Source organism: Podarcis liolepis (assembly GCF_965112155.1).
Source record: "Podarcis liolepis genome assembly, chromosome: 14".
Classification (NCBI taxonomy): Eukaryota; Metazoa; Chordata; class Lepidosauria; order Squamata; family Lacertidae; genus Podarcis; species Podarcis liolepis.
Window position 1 is genome coordinate 37,862,876 of NC_139569.1, and position 25,819 is coordinate 37,888,694.

At 44.7% G+C, this 25,819-nt stretch overlaps 2 protein-coding genes across 2 annotated transcripts; one reads left to right on the plus strand and one right to left on the minus strand.

Moving 5' to 3' along the window:
- Nucleotides 1–1,263: 1,263 nt before the first annotated feature.
- Nucleotides 1,264–7,729, minus strand: MESD (mesoderm development LRP chaperone). The gene is made up of 3 exons (XM_083475380.1): nt 7,466–7,729; nt 5,294–5,526; nt 1,264–3,230 (listed from the first exon to the last, which is right to left on the minus strand). The coding sequence occupies exons 1-3, from the start codon at nt 7,646–7,648 to the stop codon at nt 2,966–2,968; spliced, it is 681 nt and encodes a 226-aa protein (XP_083331506.1). The 5' UTR covers nt 7,649–7,729; the 3' UTR covers nt 1,264–2,965.
- Nucleotides 7,730–11,467: 3,738 nt separating this feature from the next.
- On the plus strand, nt 11,468–15,882 carry TLNRD1 (talin rod domain containing 1). Its single transcript, XM_083475367.1, has 2 exons — nt 11,468–13,431; nt 13,607–15,882. Exon 2 carries the CDS (start codon nt 14,013–14,015, stop codon nt 15,069–15,071), a length of 1,059 nt encoding a protein of 352 aa, XP_083331493.1. The 5' UTR covers nt 11,468–13,431; nt 13,607–14,012; the 3' UTR covers nt 15,072–15,882.
- The last annotated feature ends 9,937 nt before the right edge of the window (nt 15,883–25,819 follow it).

Here is a 25,819-nt window from a genome sequence, read left to right on the forward strand (position 1 = left end):
ATGGGCCCCATAAGTAGAAAATGTCTAACAAATTAAAACACACCTGGTTGCCCTTAAATAGTCAAAGAAACTGACAAAATCAATTCTGAATAATTCATCTTGCAGAGCCACTCTTCTATAACTTTCAAACCGGAGAATCGGGATGCTAGCTTCACAGAACTGAAATCTGCATAAAAATCAATCGCCACAATTGCAGTTGGGAGTTGTGTGCAGAGCAGTCACACGACCTTAGCAGAACCAGAAGACCAAGGCACGATACAGCTAACGATTAAACCTTCCAAAAAAAAAGTCATCAATAATTGCTAGCCTGAATGCCCACATCTAACCTGGTTAGTCATTTTGAACACACGGATGGCTTGAAAGAGGCACACACGCTTCCCAGCCAAAGGTAACCAGGTGATTAGTGATCTTCAAGGCCCAGTGACTCCAACACAAAAGTGTTCCCCTCCACTAAAATCAGAGGGATATAAAGTATGTGAATTTGGTTGTTTCATACCCTGCATTTTCTTACTGTCCTGGAGGGCATTTTGCAGCCTGCTAAGCTGCCATCTATGCTTATGCCTTTTGTTTGTGTCCTAAAAAAGCTGCCACCTAGTCACCTGGAAGAAATTTTTACTCAGCACGGGTGACCAGCCAGCTTTTCCTCAGGCACACAAATTTAGCAGGCAGCATATTCGAAAACCGGCATCTTTTTAAAAGCACATCTTGCATGTGAGTTTTAAGCGCCTCTGAACAACAAAAAAAGCATCTACATTTAGCTTAGTTGGGTAGAGCATGAGACTCTTAATTTCTGGGTCATTGGGCAAAAGATTCCTGCATTGCAGGGGGTTGGACTAGATGACCCTTGTGGTCCCTTCTACCTCTGTGATTCTATTTCTCAACATTTCCCTGTTCTTTTGTAACAGCAGAATGGAAGGCAGGAGTGCCCTTTCAAAGCAAAATCCCTAAAAATCAAGTAAAAATGAAATAAAACCCGGGGGAGGGGGGAATAAACAGAAGTCTCAGGACAAACACAGTACTCAGCTATTCATTAACACTTAACCTTTCATCTCCTTCAGAACCTTGAATTAGGCCAGGAGAGAGCTTTTATCAATGGTATTCATATATAAATGGTCCAAGAATCAAAAGAGGATAGAAGCCACTGAAGGCTTCTCAACATCTGAATTTGGCACTTAATGGTGCCACCTAGTGGCCACTCTGAGCAGATACAGACATCACAAGACAGCTGTGTCCAGACACAGGACTCCATGTGTCAAACAGAAATTTGTTCTGAAAAAGGTACAAATTTATTGACATTCCGGAGGGAGTGTTCATGGTGACAGCAATATTTCCCCAATTATCTACCAACGTTATATATGAATGAACAAATTAGGGCACCCAGAGTATTGGAAGTATTTTTGGCACCAGAGAAATACAAGCTATATTCAAAAAGATCAAACGTGGCCTGATCTAATATGGTGCGGTGTCCACAAATTGGAAATAAACTTATGCACCAAGGCAGTATTCTTTCAAATTAACATTAAGAAGGAAACCAGAACAACCTCTGTGTTTAAACAGAGTAAGCCCCCAGTTTATAGTCACTGCAATTCTGGAATGCCTTGAGCCCAATTGCAATTGAATAGCTTAACTCCAAAAGGGGCTTAAGTCAATTCTGACCAAAAAAATCCAATTTTGGCCTGTAGATGTTTGCCATGAGTGCTACAAATAAGGGGCGGGGGGGGGGGAGAGAACTTGTATAAAAGCCTTGAAAATCGTGTTGGCATTAAAAAAGACTGTACAGTGGTACCTTTATACTCGAACAGTTTGGCTCCCAAAGATTTTGGCTCCTGAATGCTGCAAACCCAGATACGAGTGTTCCAGTTTGTAAACATTTTTCGTAAGCCAAACGTCTGACGTGGCTTCCGATTGAGTGATGGAAGCTCCTGCAACCAATCGGAAGCTGCACCTTGGTTTTTGAACCGTTTTGGGAGTCAAACAGACTCCTGCAACAGATTAAGTTTGACAACCAAGGTACCACTGTAGTCAGAAATAATTTTCTTCCAAATGGAACACTGGTCAAAATTGATTTAAGAACCTTTTGGAATTAAGCTCTTCAATCAGTGTCAGGGTTAACTGCATCTTGATACATTTGCTATTCTTGTTACATTCCCCTTACTGGATTGGCTCAGCCTTTTATCACATGGCTCAGCCTACTGCCAGATGTTCTAAACTACAACTTCCAACAGCCACAGCCAGCACGCCCAGTGCTCTGAAAGTGATGAGAGTTGTGGCCCAAAACATCTGGCAGACACCAGGTTGAGGAAGGTTGGAGTAAGTGAACTGGCCCACCATTAGTCTATGGAAACCCTAAATCTGTTAATTCAATAGGCAAGTTTATTCCCACTTCAGCTGGGCATTTGACCACCAGCAGTGAAACCAACTTACATAAAAACACTCATGGCATGCATCAAACCTGTGCTTTCCAGAATCTGCTTTGGCACCACAGCTGACACTCTGAGATTGCCACTTTCAAGAAGGGGTATCATTTATTTTCATCAATGAAAATATTGCAAAGGTAGAAACTCCTAGAAAGTTAAGTCTTGTTTCTTATCGCCAACGAAACGTTCACCTTGTTGACTCCTCCAAAATAGCTGACGGCAGAATTCCTACTGCAACAGCTCTTCCCCTCTCATCCTTGGAGGAATGTTTGTAATACTGAAGGTAAACACACAGGTGCTTGTTTTAAACTTTTAAACAGACAACTGTTTGAAAAAACCCAACTGCTTGAAAGTAGACAAGGCACAATATACCAACTCCAGATCTAAAAGAAGCAATCCACTGATGTTAAGCATTAACGTTGCTGTTACTGAACAAATGCCTCTCATTAATAAGTAAACTGGTCCCTTGATTTGAAACCCAGAAAGGCCACCCTATTTTCTCCTTCCTAAACTTCCCACCAAACCTCCTCTACGGTCAAATTAACTTATCAGAGTTCTTCTTTTGGTTTGGTTGCACGGTTGTCGTCTTTGAGGGGTCCATGTTTCTTTTCAGTATCTTTTTTCTTTTTGGATTTTTCGGGCTTGGTCTCATTTTTCCCTTTTTCGCTTTCCTTGGCTCCTTTACCAGGGTACACCTGACCTTCCAGTGTTACGTCCGCACACCTCTCCTGTTTTATCAGAAAGTCTTTGATCTCCCACGCATAGCCTCCGTCCCGCAGCATAAAGATGGCACGATTTGAACCGACGATAAACCTAGGTTTTAAAAGGGCATTCAATTAGTGCCTGGCCTTTGATGTATTGAAAATTTATGTTTCAGGTAGTGAAGAGCCTCTGCCCCACCTCTTGCAAAAAAAGGAACGATAAATAACCCCAAGGATTAAGTGGCATGTTGCATTTCTTAAAAGCAAGAGGTGTTTGTCTCAGAATGGGGGGGGGGGACAAAACTTGCACTGCAGAATTTATTACCTTCATAAGTAAGAATATTATAATTTACTACCTTGTGAAAATACAGCCTATTGCATTTCTTATTCAAATTTATGGTAGAGGGGAGACACACAGATGCAGCAAAGGATGAGGAACCTCGGGCACAAGGTTGAATGTGGCCCTCCAAGCCTCCCTATCTGGCCCTTGGAACCATTTTCATCCTGCACTGGCCCTGCTTTGCCCGCTGAATGTTATTGCCTAGCAAGAGAATCTGTCCCTGAACTGTGATATGGCCCTTTGCCATAGGGTATGTGCAGAAACTATCTTACTGTAGAAAGGTAAAGTTTGCATTTGTTTCTCTGCCTCTTTTTGCCTCTGGCCCAGCCCACGATCAGCATGTGCACTCTGGATGTTGCCCAAAAGGGAATGCGGTCACTGGATTGAAAAAGGATCTCCCATCCCTGCTAGAAGAGATGGGTCTCAGCTTTATTTTAGATGTAAGGGAAAAATGCAAAATATCTGGCTAACAAATGCTTAGGGGTTAAAAAAAAAAGCCTCTACATATGCGAATGTTAAAATGTTGGCTTATATATTAAGATTTCATAGGAATTTATCCTTGTAGTACACTTAAATAGCTCCATGTTGTCAAAGCTGGATAGCTGGGTAGGATACAAGTGAAGTCACGTACAGTAATCCCTCCTACTTCTCTCAAGCATGTTTTTTATGAGTTACACCTATCAGGTGCAGATATCTGGTTCCATGGCTTTCTTGGGAGGAGCTGAAAACAACACAATAAAGAGCTGCTCAGTTCGACAACAATTCCTCCCATAGAATGGTGGGAAATTCAGGACAGGCAAAAGGGAGCACTTCTTCACACAGTGCGTAATTGAACAGCAGAAATCACGGCTGCCAGATGTGGGGGAGGCCACCAATTTGGACAGTTTTAAAAGGGGATTAGACAAAATTCATGGCAGCTAAGACTACAGATAGCAACCAGTCACAATGGATACATTTCTCCCTCTTATACTGGAAGTAGTATCTCTGAATATCAGCTGCTGGGGAGCAGCAGCAGAGTATGGTTGGGTTCGTGTCCTGCTTGCTGGCTTCATACAGGCATATGGTTGGCCACTGAGGGAAATGGGTATCTGGAATAGATAGGGCTTTGAGCAGGGTGGCTTTTCTTACATCGTTTCTTCAAATTCCAATCGGGGGCGGGGGGGACAGGGACGACACACACACACAGACATATTTGTATCCAAAGGGACAAACAGTGTGAGAAGAATACTACCTATAAATAGCCACAAACATCCATTTTCACAGCCCACTGGCAAATTGTAACAGGTTTTAAAGTCGACTACACTTTTCCAAACTAATCCAAGTGTGTTTCTATGACAGTTAAGTCCTACTATGTTCAATGGGACTTATAAGGTAGGTTTATATTAGATTGCAGCCATAATGGGGTCTAGATTATTTCCTACCTCATATAGGAAAATATGAGACTATTTCAACAGTTTATTTTTACCAAACGAAAATTGCTAGATTTTTTTTTACTAATTTTTAATAAAATTCCACACTGCTTTAGAATGCACACAGCAAGAATAAGCACTGCGCCTCTGTCTCAGGAGGGGGAAGGGTACATCAAAGGAAAAAGACAAAATAAAGCTATTAATTATGATAACTTTATCCATCTTCCTAACTGAGCATGCCATTCTTTTGAAAACTTTTAAACAATTTTTCATATCCTCATTAATACAGATCAAAATACAGGAAAGAAGGTATTAATTTCAAACATGCAGTAATTTAGGTGGTCATACATATAAGCACAGCCCATACAATGAAAATTAAACCAGGCAAGTGAGGGCAGGTGTGCAACTGCAAGACAAAAATCTTACCTTTGTACGTCATAGTTGGCATTGAAAAGACTTCCCTGCCACAGATTAGTAATTTGCTCTGTCTCTTTTTCTGTAGGTTCTCCTGACACAGTGACAAACATCATAAGAGTCTTCCCTTTCTTGGTCATCTTCAAGATACTCTCAGGCTTGCCCGGGTCAAGTTGGGAAAAGTCTATTGGTGCAGATGGACGCTTGTGCTCAGGAAGATCTCCTTCTTCTATATCATCATCTTTCTGTGTTGGAAACAAAATACAGGAACACTTAAGAATGCATTGGAACAGGCTGTTGTATCCTGATGCAACAAGGTATGTCTTAGAAAAATTAGGCTTATTGAAAGATCTCAAGTTTAGAAGACCATGCACACTTTGTATGCATATGTAGAAACTGTTTGTCTAATGCAGCTTTCTACTTGCTGAAATAATAGAACACAACTTTTTTTCTGTTTCAGAAATAGAAATCTGGTTTTCAATTTAGCACTCTGGATGAGTGCATGGCATTACTTTATGTGCCAAGCAGCTCACTCAACAAGCTAGTTAACAGCACCAGAGATCACGGAGGGTCTGGATGTGGGAAGCAAAATGAAATATTAATTCAGATAAGGGAGCACTAATGAGAAAACTAATTTAAAAATAGGTATTCTACCTACATGAAACTCATAAGCAGTTTCAGACTACTCCTGGATCCAGCTTTGCATTTAGACAGGTGGGGGCAGTTAACCTGGGAAAAGGTTAACCTGCTAATCACATGTGCATTGGTTACTAAAGAAATTGGGCTGCTGCAATACAGCCTATGTTGGGCTACCCCTGAAGAGTGTCTAAATGCCTATTAGTGCAAAATGCAGAGCCAAATCATATGAAACTGCTGCTTTATTCTGCTATGCAAAATGCACTGGTGGTTGTTACTTCAAAAGCAAAGAGGGGTGCTAATTACTATGGAGTTCTGCTTATAGTCTTTTAAACTCTTCATTAGGCCTGCTTCCTGTTCCTTATTTCAGAGAACAGTTCCTAATTTAAACTTTAAAACCCATACTCTGCTCAAAGCAGCATGCATATACGAATCATAGAATTGTCGAGTTGGAAGGGACCCTGAGGATCATCTAGTCCAACCCCCTGCAGTGCAGGAATAGGCAGCTGTCCCATGCGGGGATCGAACCTGCAACCTTGGCGTTATCAGCACCATGCTCCAACTGAACTATCCAGGCGCACTCTTGCGCTCTCTCTAGAACACACACACATATACATATATCATAAAACAAACAAACATATATGTATAACATAAAACAAAACTGAAACAGTTCAAGCTACTGAACTTAATGTTACTTTTATGAACCTGAAAATTGCAACTTAAGTTTCACGCATTGCAAGGACAGTACACCCCAGTAAAAGTACTGGAAGTGTTCTGACTTCCGTAATACTGTACCTGGTTTTCTTATAGTCTCACAGTGCGGTTGCCAACCCTACTCTTCCCCAATGAAGACCAATACACTCCACACATGCTCAGAGGCAGCCTCTCCTTCAGGACTATTTCCTCACCACCCCCACATTCAATTAAACGAGCTCTAGGCTGGAACCTCATCCCCTTCAAACCAACCTCTCTCCCCCTATCCCCCCTTGGCCTGTGCCCATGCCCTACTTGGAGCACACCCACTGAAATTAATGGACCGGGCACACACAAGTCACACATGCTTTCTGCTACTGCTGATTTTAATCATCTCCTGAATGCTTTTAAATGTCTTGCTTTAATCTGTCCTTTTTAAAAACAACGGAAAATGTTGCGAATATTTATATCCTGCTAAATGAATAAATAAAAATAACTTAAGCCTGGATAGCTCAGTTGGTTAGAGCATGTATAGGGAAGCTTCTTCATGTGTAATGTTATATTATGTTTGTGTGTATATACATATAGAGCTACATATATATGTATATACATATACATATATGTTGAAAGCAGCCCAGAGTGGCTGGGGAAACCCTGTCAAATAGGCGGGGCACAAATAAATAAATAAGTAACAACCCTTGGCGGGATACAACCCTTGGCGAGCGCAACGAACCTGCACTCCAGCCCCAAATCCTTGCCAAGGAACTAGACGAGGAAGACGGTGGGTACCCCTCCCCCGACCCTCACACCCATTTTGGGGTCCCCGCTGCGCCCCCTTTTCCCTCACGGACATACCTCCCACTGCTCCAGCAGCCGCGCCATGTCGGCGTCGTTGTAGTCCCGAATGTCCTTTTTCTTCTTCTTCTCCTTCTTCGCCTGCTCAGGGGACTTTTCCTTCGGCTCTTCGGCCCCAGAGGCCGCGGCCGCCAAGGCACACAGCGCCAAGACCAGACCCAGCCATCGATAGGCCGCCGCCATCTTGTCCCGACGCTCGACGCCGCCGGCACTGGCTGGAGAAGGTTCTTCCGCCCCGATCCCGCCCTCTTGCTAGTTCTGCGCATGCGCCGGGAGGGAAGTGGGCGGGGCAACTAGATTTGAAAGCTACAGGCGGAGGAGGGTGGGTGAGTGGGAAGGTGCCGGAAGGAACGAGGGGCAGAGGGCTGTACCACTTCAGACTGCGGGGGGACCGAGACGAACCATGTTTTCGAAATTGAATAAAACAAAACTCCTTTCCCTTTACATTTGTTTCTGAAGGGAAAGAGGAAACCATATTTCTGGGTTGTGGAACGCCCTAGGATCTTTGGATGAAGGGCTGAATACAAATTTAATAAAAATAATAAAAACAATAATAACAATAATAAAATATAATTATGATGGTGGTGATAATAATACAGTAATATCGTATTCCGTGCTCCCAAGACACTCAGAGAAGCTGAGAACTGTAGGTGCAGAATCCAGCCAACCATGCAATCTCCTTAATGCCTTTTCTTATTATTTTAAATTTATATACTGCCTTTCCATTTCCAGAAGAAATACTATGGTGGCTATCAAACACATGAAGGCCAGTAGCAAAATAATAGGAACAAAACATTTTATACTTATCAAAGCCTAGCAATTATTGAAATTCTGTGTTTTTATTTTATTTTAATGTTGGTCTATCTAGCCCAGTATTGTCTATTCCCACGATCCCTGACCGCTGGTCCCACTAGCAATGGATGATGGGAGTTGTAGTCCAAAAACAGCTGGAGACCCAAGTTTGGGAAACCCTGGTCTACACCAACAAACAGCAGCTTGGCAGAAAGATGGTACAGTATATGAATAAAATAACTAAGTATCTTTTCTGTTTCCTGATGTTGTTGATGTTCTAGGTGTTGTGTGTGTGTGTGTGTTTCCCCCAGGGAGAGATTGTTATTTGCTGAGGCCAAGACAACCAAGACCACAACAGACATCACTGAAAAAGGACAGCAACTCCCATCAACGTAGCTGTCAACGTTTCCCTTTTTTTAAGGGAAATTCCCTTATTCCGAATAGGATTCCTCGCAAGAAAAGGGAAAAGTTGACAGCTATGCCCATCAACCTCTCTACTGTGAGGATCCCAAAATTACACTGGCTTGCTATAGTTAGGATTGCTCTGTTAAGTTACTTTCCCAAAAGCAGCAGATAGATATTTACTTCTGAAGAAGAAAATAAAAGTATGTAACTTTATTAGCGCTTTGTGCACAGAAAAGTCACCAGTTTGGTGTACAGACAAACATCATTTTACGCGCCAAATGCAGGAACACAGCAGACAATGTCTAGATGCCTTTAGTCACAACGTCTTATTAGGCTGAAAAACATAAGGACTTTTCAGGGCAGTCTGCATGGATAACATGACTGATTAAAAAAAAAGAGTCACCACCATGAACAGGAATTTGCAGGCGCACCCTTAAGGCCTTTTAAAAAAACAAAACAAAACATCAAAGGAGACTACAGCGCACAAGCACAAAATAAGCAGACCCCCACCCTTCCTGAGCTGGACTATATAATTGAAGTGTTATGTCCTGCAGTGACTCTGGGTGCCTTCTGGAGTGTATAAAAATGCTTTAGATTGACTTTTCACAGAGGCATTATTTGTATTCTCCAGACCCATAGATTAGCTATAATTTTTAAAGTAGCCCCATTGCTTTCGATAGTACCATCTCCATTCACACCAAATCATGCCTTGAAATGGCAAGTAGAGCTTAATTTAGTTGCCGAAATATACATAAACATGCCATGGGAGAAGGTGTAGCTCAACGACAAGACAAGGCGCTTGCACGATGAAGGTCCTAGGTGGAGAACCAGTGGCCCACCAGTGGACTCCAACTCCCATCAGCCCTAGCCAACGGTCAGAGATGATGAGATGATGTAATGTTTTTGATTTTTTTTAAAAAAAAATTACAGTTTTAAAACTTTTCTGTTTAGGTGAGCCCACCTGGACATGCAATATTAGGCGCATTTGTTTCCAAAACTGTTGGTTTTATCTGTATTTTCACAATTTTATACATCTACTTGCTTTTAAAAGTTTGCTTTTAATTGCTGTTTTTAACGGATCATAGAATAGTGGAGTTTGAAGGGACCCCATGGGTCATCTAGTCCAACCTCTTGCAACGCAGGAATCACATCTAAAAATCCCTGACAATGACCATCCGACCTCTCCAGTGAAGGAGAGTCAGCTTATACTATTTTATGTAAACCACTGAGATTTTCTTCATTAGATCTTGCTAAATAAATAACTAGAAGTAAATAAGTTATCACATCCTAGTTTGTGAGGGAAGTGGGAAAGATACATGGAGCAGGGCCTAGATCACGGTGGGGACCCCTGTTCTCTCCTTATCAAGCTTATTCTTGCTTGCCTCTCAGGGATACACTTTTCTTGAACCATGCTTTCAGTCTCCCACAGGCCTTTATGTGCTCACAGCTTGTTAAATTGTGGTCTGCTAATTATCTTTTATCACACATTGTTTTGGTCATTTTATGCGGACTGTTAACATCTCTGTAAAGCCTGGGCAGCTTCCAACAACTAATGGCAGGATGCTGATACAGTGGTACCTCGGGTTACAGACGCTTCAGGTTACAGACTCCGCTAACCCAAAAATAGTACCTTGGGTTAAGAACTTCGCTTCAGGATGAGAACAGAAATCATGCGGTGGTAGCGGGAGGCCCCATTAGCTAAGTGATAGCAGTTCGAAAGCATGTCAAAGTGCATGTAGATAAATAGGTACCACTCTGGCGGGAAGGTAAACGGTGTTTCCGTGCGCTGCTCTGGTTCGCCAGAAGCGGCTTAGCCATGCTGGCCACATGACCCGGAAGCTGTACGCCGGCTCCCTCGGCCAATAAAGCGAGATGATGTAATGTTTTTGATTTATTTATTTTTTTAAAAAAATACAGTTTTAAAACTTTTCTGTTTAGGTGAGCCTACCTGGACATGCAATATTAGGCACATTTGTTTCCAAAACTGTTGGTTTTATCTGTATTTTCACAATTTTATACATCTACTTGATTTTAAAAGTTTGCTTTTAATTGCTGTTTTTAACGGATCATAGAATAGTGGAGTTTGAAGGGACCCCATGGGTCATCTAGTCCAACCTCCTGCAACGCAGGAATCACATCTAAAAATCCCTGACAATGACCATCCGACCTCTCCAGTGAAGGAGAGTCAGCTTATACTATTTTATGTAAACCACTGAGATTTTCTTCATTAAATCTTGCTAAATAAATAACTAGAAGTAAATAAGTTATCACATCCTAGTTTGTGAGGGAAGTGGGAAAGATACATGGAGCAGGGCCTAGATCACCATGGGGACCCCTGTTCTCTCCTTATCAAGCTTATTCTTGCTTGCCTCTCAGGGATACACTTTTCTTGAACCATGCTTTCAGTCTCCCACAGGCCTTTATGTGCTCACAGCTTGTTAAATTGTGGTCTGCTAATTATCTTTTATCACACATTGTTTTGGTCATTTTATGTGGACTGTTAACATCTCTGTAAAGCCTGGGCAGCTTCCAACAACTAATGGCAGGATGCTGATACAGTGGTACCTCGGGTTACAGACGCTTCAGGTTACAGACGCTTCAGGTTACAGACTCCGCTAACCCAAAAATAGTACCTCGGGTTAAGAACTTTGCTTCAGGTGAGAACAGAAATCATGCGGTGGCAGCGGGAGGCCCCATTAGCTAAGTGATAGCAGTTCGAAAGCATGTCAAAGTGCATGTAGATAAATAGGTACCACTCTGGCGGGAAGGTAAACGGTGTTTCCATGCGCTGCTCTGGTTCGCCAGAAGTGGCTTAGTCATGCTGGCCACATGACCTGGAAGCTGTACGCCGGCTCCCTCGGCCAATAAAGCGAGATGAGCGCCGCAACCCCAGAGTCGGTCACGACTGGACCTAATGGTCAGGGGTCCCTCTACCTTTACCTCAGGTTAAGAACTGTTTCAGGTTAAGAATGGACCTCCAGAACGAAATAAGTTCTTAACCCAAGGTACCACTGTATATTCTTTTAAAAGTTGTTTAGTCGTGTCCGACTCTTCATAACCCCATGGACCAGAGCATGCTGTGTTAAAAAGTAGTAGTAGTAAAGTGTTCTCTAGCCTAGTTGGCCAACAAGAAAATCACAATCCAATCAGGTGGCAGTGCCCACAGGCTGACCCCATTAGGTTTGCATGCTTGTCATTTTCTCCTCCATAAGGAGAAACCAAAAGAAATGCTTCTAAATTTGAAACCCTCCAATAAACCACTGGCAGCGCCCATCTCAGAGCTCGAAAGATGCTCCTGATTTTTCCAACACCGGTGGGAAAGAGGCAGAGACCTCGTCCTATGCCTGGTTCCTTAGAAAGCTATCCCAGATTTCAACAGGACTTCCAAGTAATGTTTGCTGACAGCTGGGAAGCTAAGGTTGCAAAAGGGGGCGGGGATAGATTATGCTCCTTTAATTAAAATAAAAATAAAAATCGGGGGTGGGGAATCAACGGGCAGGCTGGGCTGAAAACACAGGCCAGAACCATCCCACGTGTGAACCAACAGCCACGGCTCTCCTGCTCCAAGCGCATCTGCGTGCGTAAAAGTGCAATCGAGCCGGCGGCCACAGCAAGGGCGCCGCCGCCGCCGCCGCCGCCGCCGCCTGTTATACCGGGCGGTGACACCGCCTCTTTCCCTTCTCCCACCCGCCCCATCTCCTGCTGGGGTGGAGCCTTCAAGGCAGCAGCGGGCGTGGAGAAGACCGCAGCGTTTAAAACGAAGGGCGGCGACAGGCCGCACAAAAGATTGCTATAGGCTTACAGGGAGGTTACAGCGGAGGCAACCGGGAGGAAGCATTAAAAAAGAGAGAGAGGAAGGGAGAAAAGGCAGCAGCAGCAGCAAGAGGCGCGTTGGCTCCGGCGCCCGCCCTTTCCCCAGCCATGAAGGAGCAGCCGCGCCGAGGCAGCTGATAAGAGACCCGCGGCCGAGGCTGAAAAGAGACTTTGGGAAGTGGAAAGCTGGCGAGCGGGCGGGGAGCCCTCCTTGCGTGATCCCTCCCTCCACCCCGCAGAAGTTGGTGATTCAGCCGGGGAGGGTTGGAGAGGAGGAGGAAAAGCCCAGCGAGGAAATATGGTGAGAGAGGAGGCGAAGGGAGGCCGGCTGGGTTCCCGCAGCAGCTGTTGCAAAGGCCACCCAGCGCCGCCGCCGCCGCCCTTGTTCGAGGGCAGAGCCTGAAGTTCCCCGTCGAGCGGAGATCGGGTGCGCCCACGCCCCTGGAGGGCCGGCGCCGCCGCTGCTTTTCCCGGGGACGCTGGGCGTCGTGATCGGAGCGCCAAGCAAGGAGAGAGGTAGCGAAAAAGAAAAGCAAAAGCGGCAAGCTAAGCTGAGGGTTCCTCCCTCCCTCCCTCCTCCCTGCCTTCCCTCTCCACCAGCGGCTGGATCCGGGTGGTGTTGGGGGAGAGGAAATCGTTGCTTTCCGCCCGCCCTCCTCGCCTTGCCTTCCACGATCTGCCGTGTCCTCTTTTGCACCGGAGGTGAGGTGCGCACGAAACACTTCGGGGCCAGCCTAGCAAATCAAAGCGGCAACCCTCCTCCTCCTCCTCCTGCGCGCGGCCAGTTCCCCCGGCCACAGCTCCGCCGGGCCACACCCTCTGCTGTTCTTCCTGATAGCAACGGGGAGAGGAAGAGATGCCTGCCTGCCTTCTCGGGAGCTGTTAAAGGAGCCTATGGCGTTGGCTCGCCTCTTTCCGGGCCACGGGGACAGCTTGGATTGGAAAGGAGTGAAACGGTAACAGGATCGTCGCCTATTTCAGCCCCTCTTCCCATTTATTTTCTTTTTTAAAAACAACAACAACCATCCCACCCAAACTCTTTTCCTCATGAATTTAAACGTGCCACTGTAATTTATTCAGCTGGAAACTTTTAAAGATTTTAAATGATTGCTCCTATTATTATTTTTGCAGCAGCTCCATTTGGATTATTTGCTAATAACGCTTCTCTCCAAAGAACGGTCCATCTGCAGATGGGGAAGGAAAGGGAACGATAATTGATCATGCCGTTGTGGAATTGAGGATCCAGTCTTCCCAAGAGTCGGGGAACCTGTCGCCTGCTTCCAAGCCTATTAGTTCACTGTGAAAGTGGAGTAGCGTCAGGCTCCCTTTGGATTGGGCTGCTCTCTGGCCGGCTCCCGCCTCTCCCTCTGGCCCGCAAAGACTTTACTTTTACTTGCGGAGATTAATGGAATGATGGTGCGGAAAAGGCAGAGAGATCCTGCCAGGCTGAGTGGGGACTCCTCCGGAGGCATCAGGAGCGGGAGGGGTGGCGGCAGCTGTGGGGTCCCGAGAGGCATGCGTGTGCCCCCCAGGCGCTATGGCTAGCGGCGGCTCTGGCAAGTCCGCTAGCGAGGCGTCCACCCCAAGCAGCGGTGCGTTGCAGCGGAAGAAGCTCATCTCCATTTGCGACCACTGCAAGAGCAAGATGCAGCTGGTGGCGGATTTGCTGCTGTTGTCCAGCGAGAGCCGGCCGGTCAATACGGATAGCCTGTCCGTCTTTGGGGAGTCCTTCGAGAAGTGCCGGGACACCATCATCGCCAGGACAAAAGGCCTCTCCATCTTGACTCACGACGTCCAAAGCCAACTGAACATGGGACGCTTCGCGGAGGTGGGGGACATCCTGGTGGAGATGGGAGACCTGGTGGTCTCCTTGACAGAGTGCTCTGCCCACGCCGCTTACCTGGCGGCGGTGGAAACACCGGGGGCTCAGCCAGCATCGCCCGGCCTGGTGGATCGCTACAAGGTGACCCGGTGCAAACATGAGGTGGAGCACGGCTGTGGGATCTTGAAGACCACCCCTTTGGCTGACATGAGCCCTCAGCTCCTGCTGGAGGTTTCCCAGAACATGTCCAAGAATCTGAAATTCCTGACGGACGCCTGTGTCCTGGCCAGTGAGAAATCCAAGGATAAGTTTGCCAAGGAGCAGTTCAAGCTGAGTGTCAAGTGCATGAGCACCAGCGGCTCGGCCCTATTGGCCTGCGTCAAGGAGGTCAAGACTTCGCCCAGCGAGCTGACGCGGAACCGCTGCGTCTTGTTCAGCGGGCCCTTGGTGCAGTCTGTCTGCGCGCTGGTGGGCTTTGCCACTGAGCCTCAGTTTTTGGGCAAAGCGGCCGCCATCAATCCGGAAGGTAAAGCCGTGCAGACCGCCATTTTAGGGGGCGCAATGAGTGTCGTCTCGGCTTGTGTGCTCCTTACCCAATGCCTCAGGGATATAGCCCAACACCCCGAAAGTAGCTCCAAAACAACTGAATACAGGGAACGGTTGCGGAACTCGGCTTGCGCCGTCTCGGATGGTTGCAATCTGTTATCTCAGGCACTGAGGGAAAGATCTTCGCCTCGGACTCTACCGCCAGCGAACTCAATTTCTGTGAATTAATCTTTTCAATTTAGGTATACCTTGGTCACTGCTAACACAAATGTACTTAGGCTCCCCTCAACTGGCCCTTTGTTTTATGTATACCAAAGAATTTGTGTAGATCAGCCCAGTCTTTTGATTTTTTTAAAAAAATATTTTTTTGAATGGGGGAGGCAGCAAAAAGATTTACCTTTTAACCTATGTAGAAAGAAATCAGCATTGAGTGGCTGATCATTTGGGGTGAGGGATTGTTAAAAAGGAGAGAAACCATCAAAGCTTATTCAGTTTCGCATCTTTTATAGAATACATGGTCTACAAACAAGCGAGTGGTAATAACAGTTTTAAGGTTTTATTGAGATTGGGTGGGATGGAGAAAGGGCCTTAATTGCGCTGGGTGTGCTTTTGAAACTTTTTTCTTTTTCTTTGGTCTTCCAAAATTTCCCTTCTAAATTTTACTGTTCAGTTGTGCAGGAAGGAAAAAAAAGTTACCTCAGTTTTCATACAGTCTGAAAGAAGCAGAACTTTAAATGATGGATGTAGCTACCTTTTTGTTTTGTTTTTATGTTGGTTTCTGTATGGTTACTTTTGAATCAAGTGTTAGGTTAGAAGTGCATTGGCTGTGTCGAGTGGGAAAAGAGTGGAGATTGGATGTGATTTCCAAGCTGGGGGGGAAGCTACTGTGAGTGTTTTAAAACAGGGGGTGGGGGAATATTACACTCTTAACAAGAAAGTGATTTGGGTTTTTTAATTATTATTTTTCAGTGTCTTTTTTTAAAAAAAAATCTTGCATGTACTGGAGTATTTATTTCATCTATTAAAATGTTGTTTCTCAGATGTTTTTCTATGACTCTTAATACTTGAAATAACAGTTTCCTTGTTTTGTGCTGTAGGCCTTGATCCAAACGGAGGTGCATAAGTTTGATTTAGGTGGTTCGCAATGTGGCTAAGGAGAACCCTTACCATTTGAATTCTATGGGGTTCAAATTGCAATACAGTGGTGCCTCGCAAGATGAAAAGAATCCGTTCTGTGATTCTCTTCGTCTAGCGGTTTTTTCGTCTTGCGAAGCAAGCCCATTGACGGATTAGCGCTATTAGCGGCTTATCTGCTGACCGGATCAGCTGATAAGCGGCTTAGCGGCTTAGAAAAAGGGGGGGAGGAAAAAACCCCCGCAGGAACTCACAAGGCATTGTCGTCTTGCGAAGCAAGCCCATAGGAAATTCGTCTAGCAAAGCACCTCTAAAACTGAAAACTCTTTCGTCTAGTGAGTTTTTCGTCTTGCGGGGCACCATTGTACCTGTACAGTAAAATATAACATAAGTAATAAGAGAAGCAATGACAAGACAGTTAAAAATCATACAGCGTCTAGCACACTTTCTTCGGGTTTTCTGCGCTTCTCTCCTTCCTCCCCACCCACCTTGCTTAGGGGAATTTTGTTTTCTAAAAGTTGAATCAGAGAACTCAGAGGTTTTAAGAGAATATTTCAAAGTGGGGTATTGGTGGCACTGAAGGGTTCAGGTTGCCCTTGACTGAGAATTGGTCTAAGGGTTTCAGTAACTATGGAATTTGCTTGTGCAAGACGTAGTGATTACCACCGTGTTGGATGGCTTAGACAAATACCGTATTTTTCTGTGTATAACATGCCCCCGTGTATAAGACGCCCACTATTTTTGGGACTCCTCATAAAAAAAAAATGGGGGGAGATTGCTTATTTTGGTGGGTTGCCCTGAGTTGATTGCCCAGGGTTGTCAAAAACCGCTCACCTGCCTGAACGACGCTGCCAATAACACGTGTCACCAAAGCCAACAATCGTCTGCCCGCTCACCGCCAGCAGCCACCAATCACCCACGCAATTGCCGCAGCGGCAGCCGATCGACAGCAGCCCTTGCCGCAGCCACCAATCTCCCGCCAAGACAACCCTACATTTTAAACATTGTTTTAGGGGGAAAACCCCTCGTCTTATACACAGAAAAGTACGGTACATGGTTGATAAGGTTAGCTGTGGTTACCAGCCATAGTGACTGTTTACTACCTCAAGGGTTGGAGACAGTGGTACATTTGAGCCACAGTTTCTGGGGGACATGAATGGGGCTAGTACTGCTGTGCTTGGATCCTGTCTGTGGGCTTCCCATTGGCAACTGGCTGGCTGTTGTGAAAACAGCTCTTGTGTTCTTCATTTCACTGAACTCAGTGGAGCTTACTTCAAGGTTGGCATGTGTGTGATTGTGCTGTTGAGAACACGCTCTACAATCCTTTCCACATTTACTGCGAAATAGGTCTTACTGTGATCAGTGGGACTTTGGTTCTTAAAGTATGTTAGGGATTGCAGCTTTGAAGGAGTACTTGTTAAGGCTGCAATCCCATACCCACTGACAGAGGAGTGATCCACACTGAAATCAGCGGGACGTGCTTTGAGCAGAATTACCGTATTTTTTGCTCTATACGACTCACTTTTTCCCTCCTAAAAAGTAAGGGGAAATGTGTGTGCGTCTTATGGAGCAAATGTAGGCTGCGCAGTTATCCCAGAAGCCAGAACAGCAAGAGGGATTGCTGCTTTCACTGCGCAGCGATCCCTCTTGCCGTTCTGGCTGCTGAGATTCAGAATATTTTTTTTTCTTGTTTTCCTCCTCCAAAAACTAGGTGCGTCTTGTGGTCTCGTGCGTCTTATAGAGCGAAAAATACAGTATATAGGATTGCATTGTAAACGTGGGCTCCTGTGTGCACATATAGGGAGGAAGAGCCATTGAGTTGGCATGGTGAAAAGGACAGGGTTTTGAACTTAGGTTGGGGAGATCTGTGTTTGAATCTACACTTGGCCATGAAGCTCATTAGGTGATTATGGTCCGGTTACCATCTCTCGACGTATCACACAGGGTTCTTCAGCTAAAATGAAGAGAGAACCAAATCGGATGCCTTGATCTTGAGGAAAGGGTAGAATATAAATGAAATCAATAATAATGGAACTTACTCTTGAGTCAACGTATATAGGGACAGGCTCCGAAAGTAAAACTCCCAGGCTTTAGTATCATAGTCAATAATACATTTTGTGATTTGATTTGTTCAGGAGGTGTGCTTTGCTTTATGGTGCTGACATTGGGTTTATATTGCTTTTGAAATTCCATACAGTCTTTTTGGCCCCCTCTGTCCTGAATGTTGACTTGCCTTTTTAGCTAATTAATGTTTTGCTCAAAGCATCATTCCTCTCTCTCTCTCCTCTTTCCATCAGTACCTCTCCTTTTCTTTTTAAAGCACATTGATACATTCCTGCTGGAGCCATCTAGGGTAGTGCCTTGAATTTTGCATGGAAATTTATTAAGGTGTTTCTTGGGTACTTATCAGGGGTTCCTATGTGAGAGTATCAGTAATGATGGAAAAGTTTCTCTGAAAGAGCCTTCCCATTGTTCTCAATCTTTACCAGGAATGTGGGTTTCCTGGAAAATTTTGAGTTGGAAGATTTTCTTTTGAAAATGAGTGTAATTTGCACTGGAACAATATTGGTTTGCATTGGAAAGTTTTCTGATACCCTAGGGAATTATTTTAGCATGTTTGTTTTACTTGCATTTAGTGTACAAAGCTTAAAAACCCTTGAACAGCCAAGCTTGCCTAATATTTATTTGCAGTTGGCCTCTGTTCACTATATTCCCTCCATTGTTGCTGGCAGTATGCCTCTGAATACCAGTTCCTGGGAGTCATAAGTGGAGAGACTGTTGTTGTCCTTAGGTGATGCTTACAAACGTCCCATAGGTGTCCGGTTTTCCACTGTAAGAACACGATGCTGGACTAGATTAGCCATTTGCATAATCCACTAGATCTCTTCTTCTGTTCTGACTAATGTGCTTACATTTTGGGTATTATTTTTTTCCTGCAGAAAAATAAATCCCTAGGAAACTACCCACTCCACATTGTCGGTCTCCACTCAGAGGAGCTTTGGGTGCATTTATAGGGCATGTTCTTAGTGGTCTTATGGAACTGGGCAGTTCCTTGTCTGACCTGCCTCTGCAGGGGTTCTGTGGCAGGTGCATTTATGTTGAAAGTTTTCCTTAGAGGCAAAATGTGTGCTGTTTTTGTTTTTTTTAAGCCACTAGTTTAGAGCAACGGAGGCTCCATCTGCACTGTACAATTAGTGCAGCACCATTCCACTATAAACTGTCGTGGCTTCCCCCCAAAGAATCCTGGGATCTGTAGTTTTCGTGGAGGTTGCTGAGAGTTGATATTCCCCTCACAGGGCTATAATTATAAGAGTGCTTTAACTGCCAAACCCTCTTCCCTGGAAACTCTGGGAAATGGGGGGATTTTATTATTTATTTATTTACATATATAATCCACACTTTCCTAATATATATACATACACACACACACACACACACACACACACTAATATACAGTGGTACCTTGGTTTATGAACTTAATCCATTCCCAAAGTCCGTTCTTCAACTAAAGCGTTCTTAAACCAAGGCGTGCTTTCCCATAGCATCATCAAACTGATGTGGGAAACTGAATTTCAGAAATTAGAAGCTAAAATCTGCATATTTGCTGATCCCTAGTGGTGACTGCACCCATTGCTTGCAATGCAGCCCCTGGAGGGGTTGCAGTGGGGCAGTATAGCACACCGGTTGAAAAAGGGTAAATGTTACACTCCATAAACTAATTTTCTACTTCACCTGCTGATGTAAAGCTATTGGGTAACTTGGTGAGCAGGGCAAGTGGAGGGAGTCTGTGTAAATCATCCATCCATAGCTGCTCACCTGTAGACTTCGGATGTGCCATACAATCAAGTAGCTATGTGCAGTTCTGAAAAAGGCAGTATTTGTCTGCTTTGGAAGTACTGTAAAACTTTTAGTAACCAAGATGCACCATATTTGTGGGTTTCATCTTTGTGGTTTGTGTACAGATTCTGAAACTTGCTGGGGGATCAAAATAGTTTGTTGATCTTATTTTTCCGTTTGGAAGCATGTGGCTCATTCCTGTGCTACGATACCAAACCCGTAAATACTGTACCCATAGGAAGCTTGTTGGGTTGTTTCTTGTCTATTTGTTTCATCATCTACATATCCTGCCCTTCCAAAGGAGCCTAGTGTGGCTAAAGAAGAGGAGAGCTATAAGTGTCTCTTTTAAAAAAGCAATTGTTAAATGCAAGAGAATTTGTTTTAGTGTTTGTATAACAGATGGTTGAACAGGCAAAAACCCAACAGGGGAACCATTTCTCACCACTGCAAATCAATGCCATGCCTATATAGTAATTTCTGCCTGGGGTAGCTGTGTAAAAAGTCCTTGTTGTTGTTTAGTCATTTAGTCATGTCTGACTCTTCATGACCCCATGGACCAGAGCACAGCAGGCACTCCTGTCTTCCACTGCCTCCCGCAGTTTGGTCAAACTCATGCTGGTACCTTCGAGAACACTGTCCAACCATCTCGTCCTCTGTCATCCCCTTCTTCTTGTGCCCTCCATCTTTCCCAACATCAGGGTCTTTTCCAGGGAGTCTTCTCTTCTCATGAGGTGGCCAAAGTATTGGAGCCTCAGCTTCAGGATCTGTCCTTCCAGTGAGCACTCAGGGCTGATTTCCTTAAGAATAGATAGGTTTGATCTTCTTGCAGTCCATGGGACTCTCAAGAGTCTCCTCCAGCACCATAATTCAAAAGCATCAATTCTTTGGCAATCAGCCTTCTTTATGGTCCAGCTCTCACTTCCATACATCACTACTGGGAAAACCATAGCTTTTAATATACGGACCTTTGTTGGCAAGGTGATGTCTTTAGAAAAAAGTTTCTACCCTACGTTGAAAGAGAACAGGGCTGTCTATATAGCTGTTTCCTTTTAGAAATATAGAAAGCTGCCTCATACCAAATGAGGCCATTGGTCTATCTAGCGTAGTAATGTCTGTACTGTCTGGTAGCAGCCCTCCAGGGTTTCAGGCAACGGTCCGTCCCAGTTTTGGCACCTTCTGCGTTTAAAGCAGATGTTCTCCCACTGAGCTCCAGCTCTTCTCGTAAGTATGGTATATTTAAAAATGCAGTTTAGATAGCTCAGGTTTCAGCTGGGATTATATCGGGTTTACCTGACTTCATTTAATCCAGCTCTTGCTTCACTGATCTTCAATCTAGGACGCACAGTGATACCTTGGGTTAAGTACTTAATTCGTTCCGGAGGTCCGTTCTTAACCTGAAACTGTTCTTAACCTGAAGCACCACTTTAGCTAATGGGGCCTCCTGCTGCTGCTGCTCCGCCAGAGCACGATTTCTGTTCTTATCCTGAAGCAAAGTTCTTAACCTGAAGCACTATTTCTGGGTCTGTAACCTGAAGCGTATGTAACCCGAGGTACCACTGTACTAGCCCTTATCCTGTATGTAGCCTGCCCTTCATTTTTGCTACATAATGTTGGTTTCTTCTTCTGTTTCATTCATACATACACAAGCACGCAATTTATTATTAAAATGATATTCTGCCCTTCCTCCCAAAGGAGCCCAGGGTAGCAAACAGACCAAACTTCCAAAAACAATTCCAGTACCGATGCAGACGATAAGAAGAAAATGGTGGTGGTGTTGTGGTAATGTGGCCAAGTTCTAGTTGACTGCAGATCAGTTGTGGTTTGTGAAAGTGGGTTTCCTGTTTGCTACATTTGTACGCAGCATCCCAAGGAAAGTGTACTCAGGGTTAGGGATCTGTGGTAGGGAAGGGATGGCAAAGTGTTCAATGGAAAGAAAGCTTGGGGCAATTCTAGTTTTGTGCCTGTCCTCCCTGCTGTGTTTTATAAGGTGGCGACACAGGCTCCATTTGCACTTCTTCTTTTTTTTATAAGATATTTATTAAGCTTTTTTAAAGTATTACAATAGAAATGAAAAAAATAACAAAAATACAAAATAAAAATAGTTAAAAACACACAGATTTTCCGCGTCATACCTCCCTTTTTTCCCTCATACCTCCCTTTTTTGTATTCCAGTTCAGTTTGTTGGTTCAGCAAATCCTTACCCTCTTTATTTATCCTAATCTTTGGTCTTAAAATAGTAACGTTAAATTTTTACCTATTAACAACCCATTTTTCATAATCCCTTAAAGCATTACAGCTGGAAACCACTTAATTTCTATCCAACATCATTCTAACATTCCTTAATTTTACAATATTTCTGTAGATAATCTTTGAATTTCTTCCAATTTTCTTCCACCGACTCTTCTCCCTCCATTTGCACTTCACTGTTGTCCGCACTACACGTTAAAAGTACTACAATGCCAGTTTAAACAGCCATGCCTTCACTCAAGGAAGTTTGGGATATGTAGTTTCTCTTTATTTTTTTAATAATTTTTACATATTAATTATCATTCATACAACAAAACTTCCCTTCTTATACAATCTTTTTGGACTTCCATCAGCCCCTCTGATAATCCTCCATTCTTATCACTTCTGCATTTCTTAGATTCCTATTGCCTTTAATTATGGGACATGTAGTTTCTCAAGGGTGCGGAGATTTGTTAGGTACAATTCCCCCTCAGAGAAGTACAGTTCTCAGCATAGCTGTCAACGTTTCCCTTTTTTTAAGGGAAATTCTCTTATTCCGAATAGGATTCCTCGCAAGATAATGGAAAAGTTGACAGCTACGGTTCTGAGTAGTTCAAAGAGCAATCCCTCTCCACAGGGAACTCTGGGAGTTGTGAGGGGGTGGGGATAGGGGTCCTAACAATTTCTAGCACCTCCCAGGATTCTTTGGGCCAACCCGTGACTGTTTAAAGTGGTATCGTAGTGTTTTAGATGTACGCTGCGACTGTGGCCTAAAGAAGTATCATACAGGTCCTACAGTCAAGTGGGTGACAAGCGTCTTCCTATGCTTTCCTTTGGACCACATCAGTGAGGTGGGGGGGGGTCTTGTCATCTGGGCAGCCCACGACCTCCATGCACACTGCCCGGGCTTGCACCCAGGGAGGTCATTTTGCTGCTGTTAGCGCAGCGGTTTGACTTCGCTCCTGGAGGGACGCTCCATTGCCTCTCGCTTGTTAACAATTCTCAGCACCCTTAACAAACGACGTCTCTCAGAATCCTTATGGGGGAAGCCACGACTGTTTAAAGCAGGGGTGCTGACTTGCCCCCCACATTGGGGGGGGGGCAGCAGTGTCACGTGGCTCGCCCCACCCATGCCCATGAGCATTTGCATGGCAGCGGGGGTGAGCTTCACCCTTCGTGTGCCCCACCCCTGCTGGCGCAAGAGCGCTTGCCCGGCGGCAACAGGATGGTGGCCCCCTTGGTATTGGGGGAGAGGCTCAGCCCACTCCCAACCAATATTGGGGGGCCGGAAGCCCTTTTGGCTCTTGGTTTAAGTGCGTGCAATGCATGGCGCAAATGTTGGAAGAGGAAGTTGACCGGCCATGCCATCCCCAGGGCAGGATGTAAATAAGGAAGGGAGGGGAAAACTGAAGGCTGATCTAGATGCTATTGGGAGGGTGTGTGAGAGGGTCATAAAGCTCTCATTTGGGGGGGGGGCATCTTTGTAATACTGTCATTCCACTGAAACTCCCCAGCTACTGCTTGGACTCCGGGTTTGGCTGGCCTGTTAATTTATTCACGCTGACACAGACTGAACCACAAATAATATTAGCTGGCTCTGCAGCCCTATGATGTACTGTAAATGATTTTTTGCCATGCCATATGCTATGGGAGAGGCTATATTTAGGCATGGGAGTGAGCTCTGAAGTTTCAGGCTTTTGCTTTGAATTTCTTGGTTTCTTGCCAGGTCTTGGAACTCTCCTAACTCCCTGCAATTTCCTTTTTATGTTAGCGTTGGTTGTAGGATCTGCAGTCTTTTTCTCTTTCCAGCTCTTTGGCTTCTTATGCAAAAGCTACTTATTTAACAATTCTGCTTGTTGCCTGATGAGACCTTTACATTTATTGGAGGTTTGCCGTTAAATATTTGGACACTGTTGTCTGTTTGTGTGTATCCACATACCAAGGGATTACTAGTATGTTGCTTAATATTCAAGTCCAACAGCACGATTGTTTATAGTGTCAGATAAGCAAAAGACTGTTTAAATCAATGGACATGTGTGCTTCACTGTAATCCTAGATGTGCCTATGCTTGCAAGTAAGTGATGTAGGATCATGTAAAAAGGACGCAGATGGTGTTGTAGTCTAAAGCACTGAGCGTCTTGGGCTTGCCAATCAGAAGGTCGGCGGTTCGAATCCCCGCGACAGAGTGAGCTCCCATTGCTCTGTCCCAGCTCCTGCCAACCTAGCAGTTCGAAAGCACACCAGTGGAAGTTGATAAATAGGTACCACTGTGGTGGGAAGGTGAATGGTGTTTTCATGCGCTCTGGTTTCCATCCCAGTGTCCTGTTGCACCGGAAGCGGTTTAGTCCTGCTGACCACATGACCTGTAAAGCTGTCTGTGGACAAACGCCAGCTCCCTTGGCCTGAAAAGCGAGATGAGTGCTGTAATACCATAGTCGCCTTTGACTGTCCAGGGGGCCTTTACCTTTTACCTTACCTCTAGGATCACAGCCTAATTCTGCGTAGGATAGCAACTTGAGCAGCACAATCCTATGCATGCTTACTCAGAATTAAGTCCCACTTAATCAGTGAAGCTTAGGCTTCAATCCTGTACTGTTACTTGGGAGTAAATCCCATTGAACTCAATAGGGCGTGTTTCCAAGTATAGGGTGGCACTGCAAATTTGTCTGGCAGATGAGTGTGGCACACAGTTTGAGGATTCCTGGCTTAGATTTTGATGTTTTATGCACTTTGGAATTTCAGGGGATTGGAGCTAGCTACAAATTTGATTTAGTGTTTGAGACTTGTGTGTAGGCTTTCAGTACTACTCCGTAACTCTTGGACATACCAAGCTGTCTCTGCTGGTTCATCCTTCAAAAGTTCAACTCGTTCCGTATCTAGGTATGTTTGCTGGACCACACCCAGCACAGGTTTGTACTTGCTCCCCACTCTCCCCAGCATTAAACTGGAATAGGGGAAAGGGGAACTTTTTAAAACTACATTGGTACCTCTGGTTACGTACTTAATTCGTTCCGGAGGTCTGTTCTTAACCTGAAACTGTTCTTAACCTGAAGCACCACTTTAGCTAATGGGGCCTCCTGCTGCTGCCGCGCTGCCACCGCGCGATTTCTGTTCTCATCCTGAAGCAAAGTTCTTAACCTAAGGTACTATTTCTGGGTTAGTGGAGTCTGTAACCTGAAGCGTCTGTAACCTGAAGTGTCTGTAACCCGAGGTACCACTGTACCAGTGAAACAGACTGCAAGTGTCTTTTGCAATCAAGAAATTGGGGTTGGCTTGGTTTTTTGCAACAGTGTGATCCATTAAATAAAATGAAAGAGAGACCCTGAACTTACTCACTGATGCCTGGGCTACCTCAAACAGAAAGCGAAACACTCTTATTTCTTTGTTCATCTATGGAAAAAAAGGAGCTCAGCGTTAAGCTTTTAATTTCTGCTTTGAACTAAACAAACTTTGAAGACTGTGTTCCTGATAGTTCCTCATCTTTTGATCCAGCAGCTGTTCCAAAGTGCAACTCCAGTAGCTGAACTTAAGATGCAATGCTGGACACTTAGGCGGAAAAGCCCCATTTACTTAGGTGGAAAGCCCCATTTACATCAGTGACACCTGATTCTGAGTAGGGGGGGTATAGGATTGCATTGTTAGTGTGTAGATGTGTGATTTTTATGCTTTATTATAGCAAGGAAACTTTGGGCCTGGTAGGGCAGAAGACAGGGTCGGAGGCCAACAGTAGGTGGAGCCAACTTATTCTAGGTTTATCCTCATTCTGCTTCCTGCCGCAT

Excerpts from the sequence above, each read along its gene's own strand:
- MESD (XM_083475380.1), bottom strand. The coding sequence starts at position 7,648 with ATGGCGGCGGCCTATCGATGGCTGGGTCTGGTCTTGGCGCTGTGTGCC. Across the intron at positions 5,527-7,465 it reads GGCTGCTGGAGCAGTGGGAG|AAAGATGATGATATAGAAGA; the intron begins GTATGTCCGTGA and ends TTTCCAACACAG. Across the intron at positions 3,231-5,293 it reads GCCAACTATGACGTACAAAG|GTTTATCGTCGGTTCAAATC; the intron begins GTAAGATTTTTG and ends TTTAAAACCTAG.
- TLNRD1 (XM_083475367.1), top strand. The coding sequence starts at position 14,013 with ATGGCTAGCGGCGGCTCTGGCAAGTCCGCTAGCGAGGCGTCCACCCCA.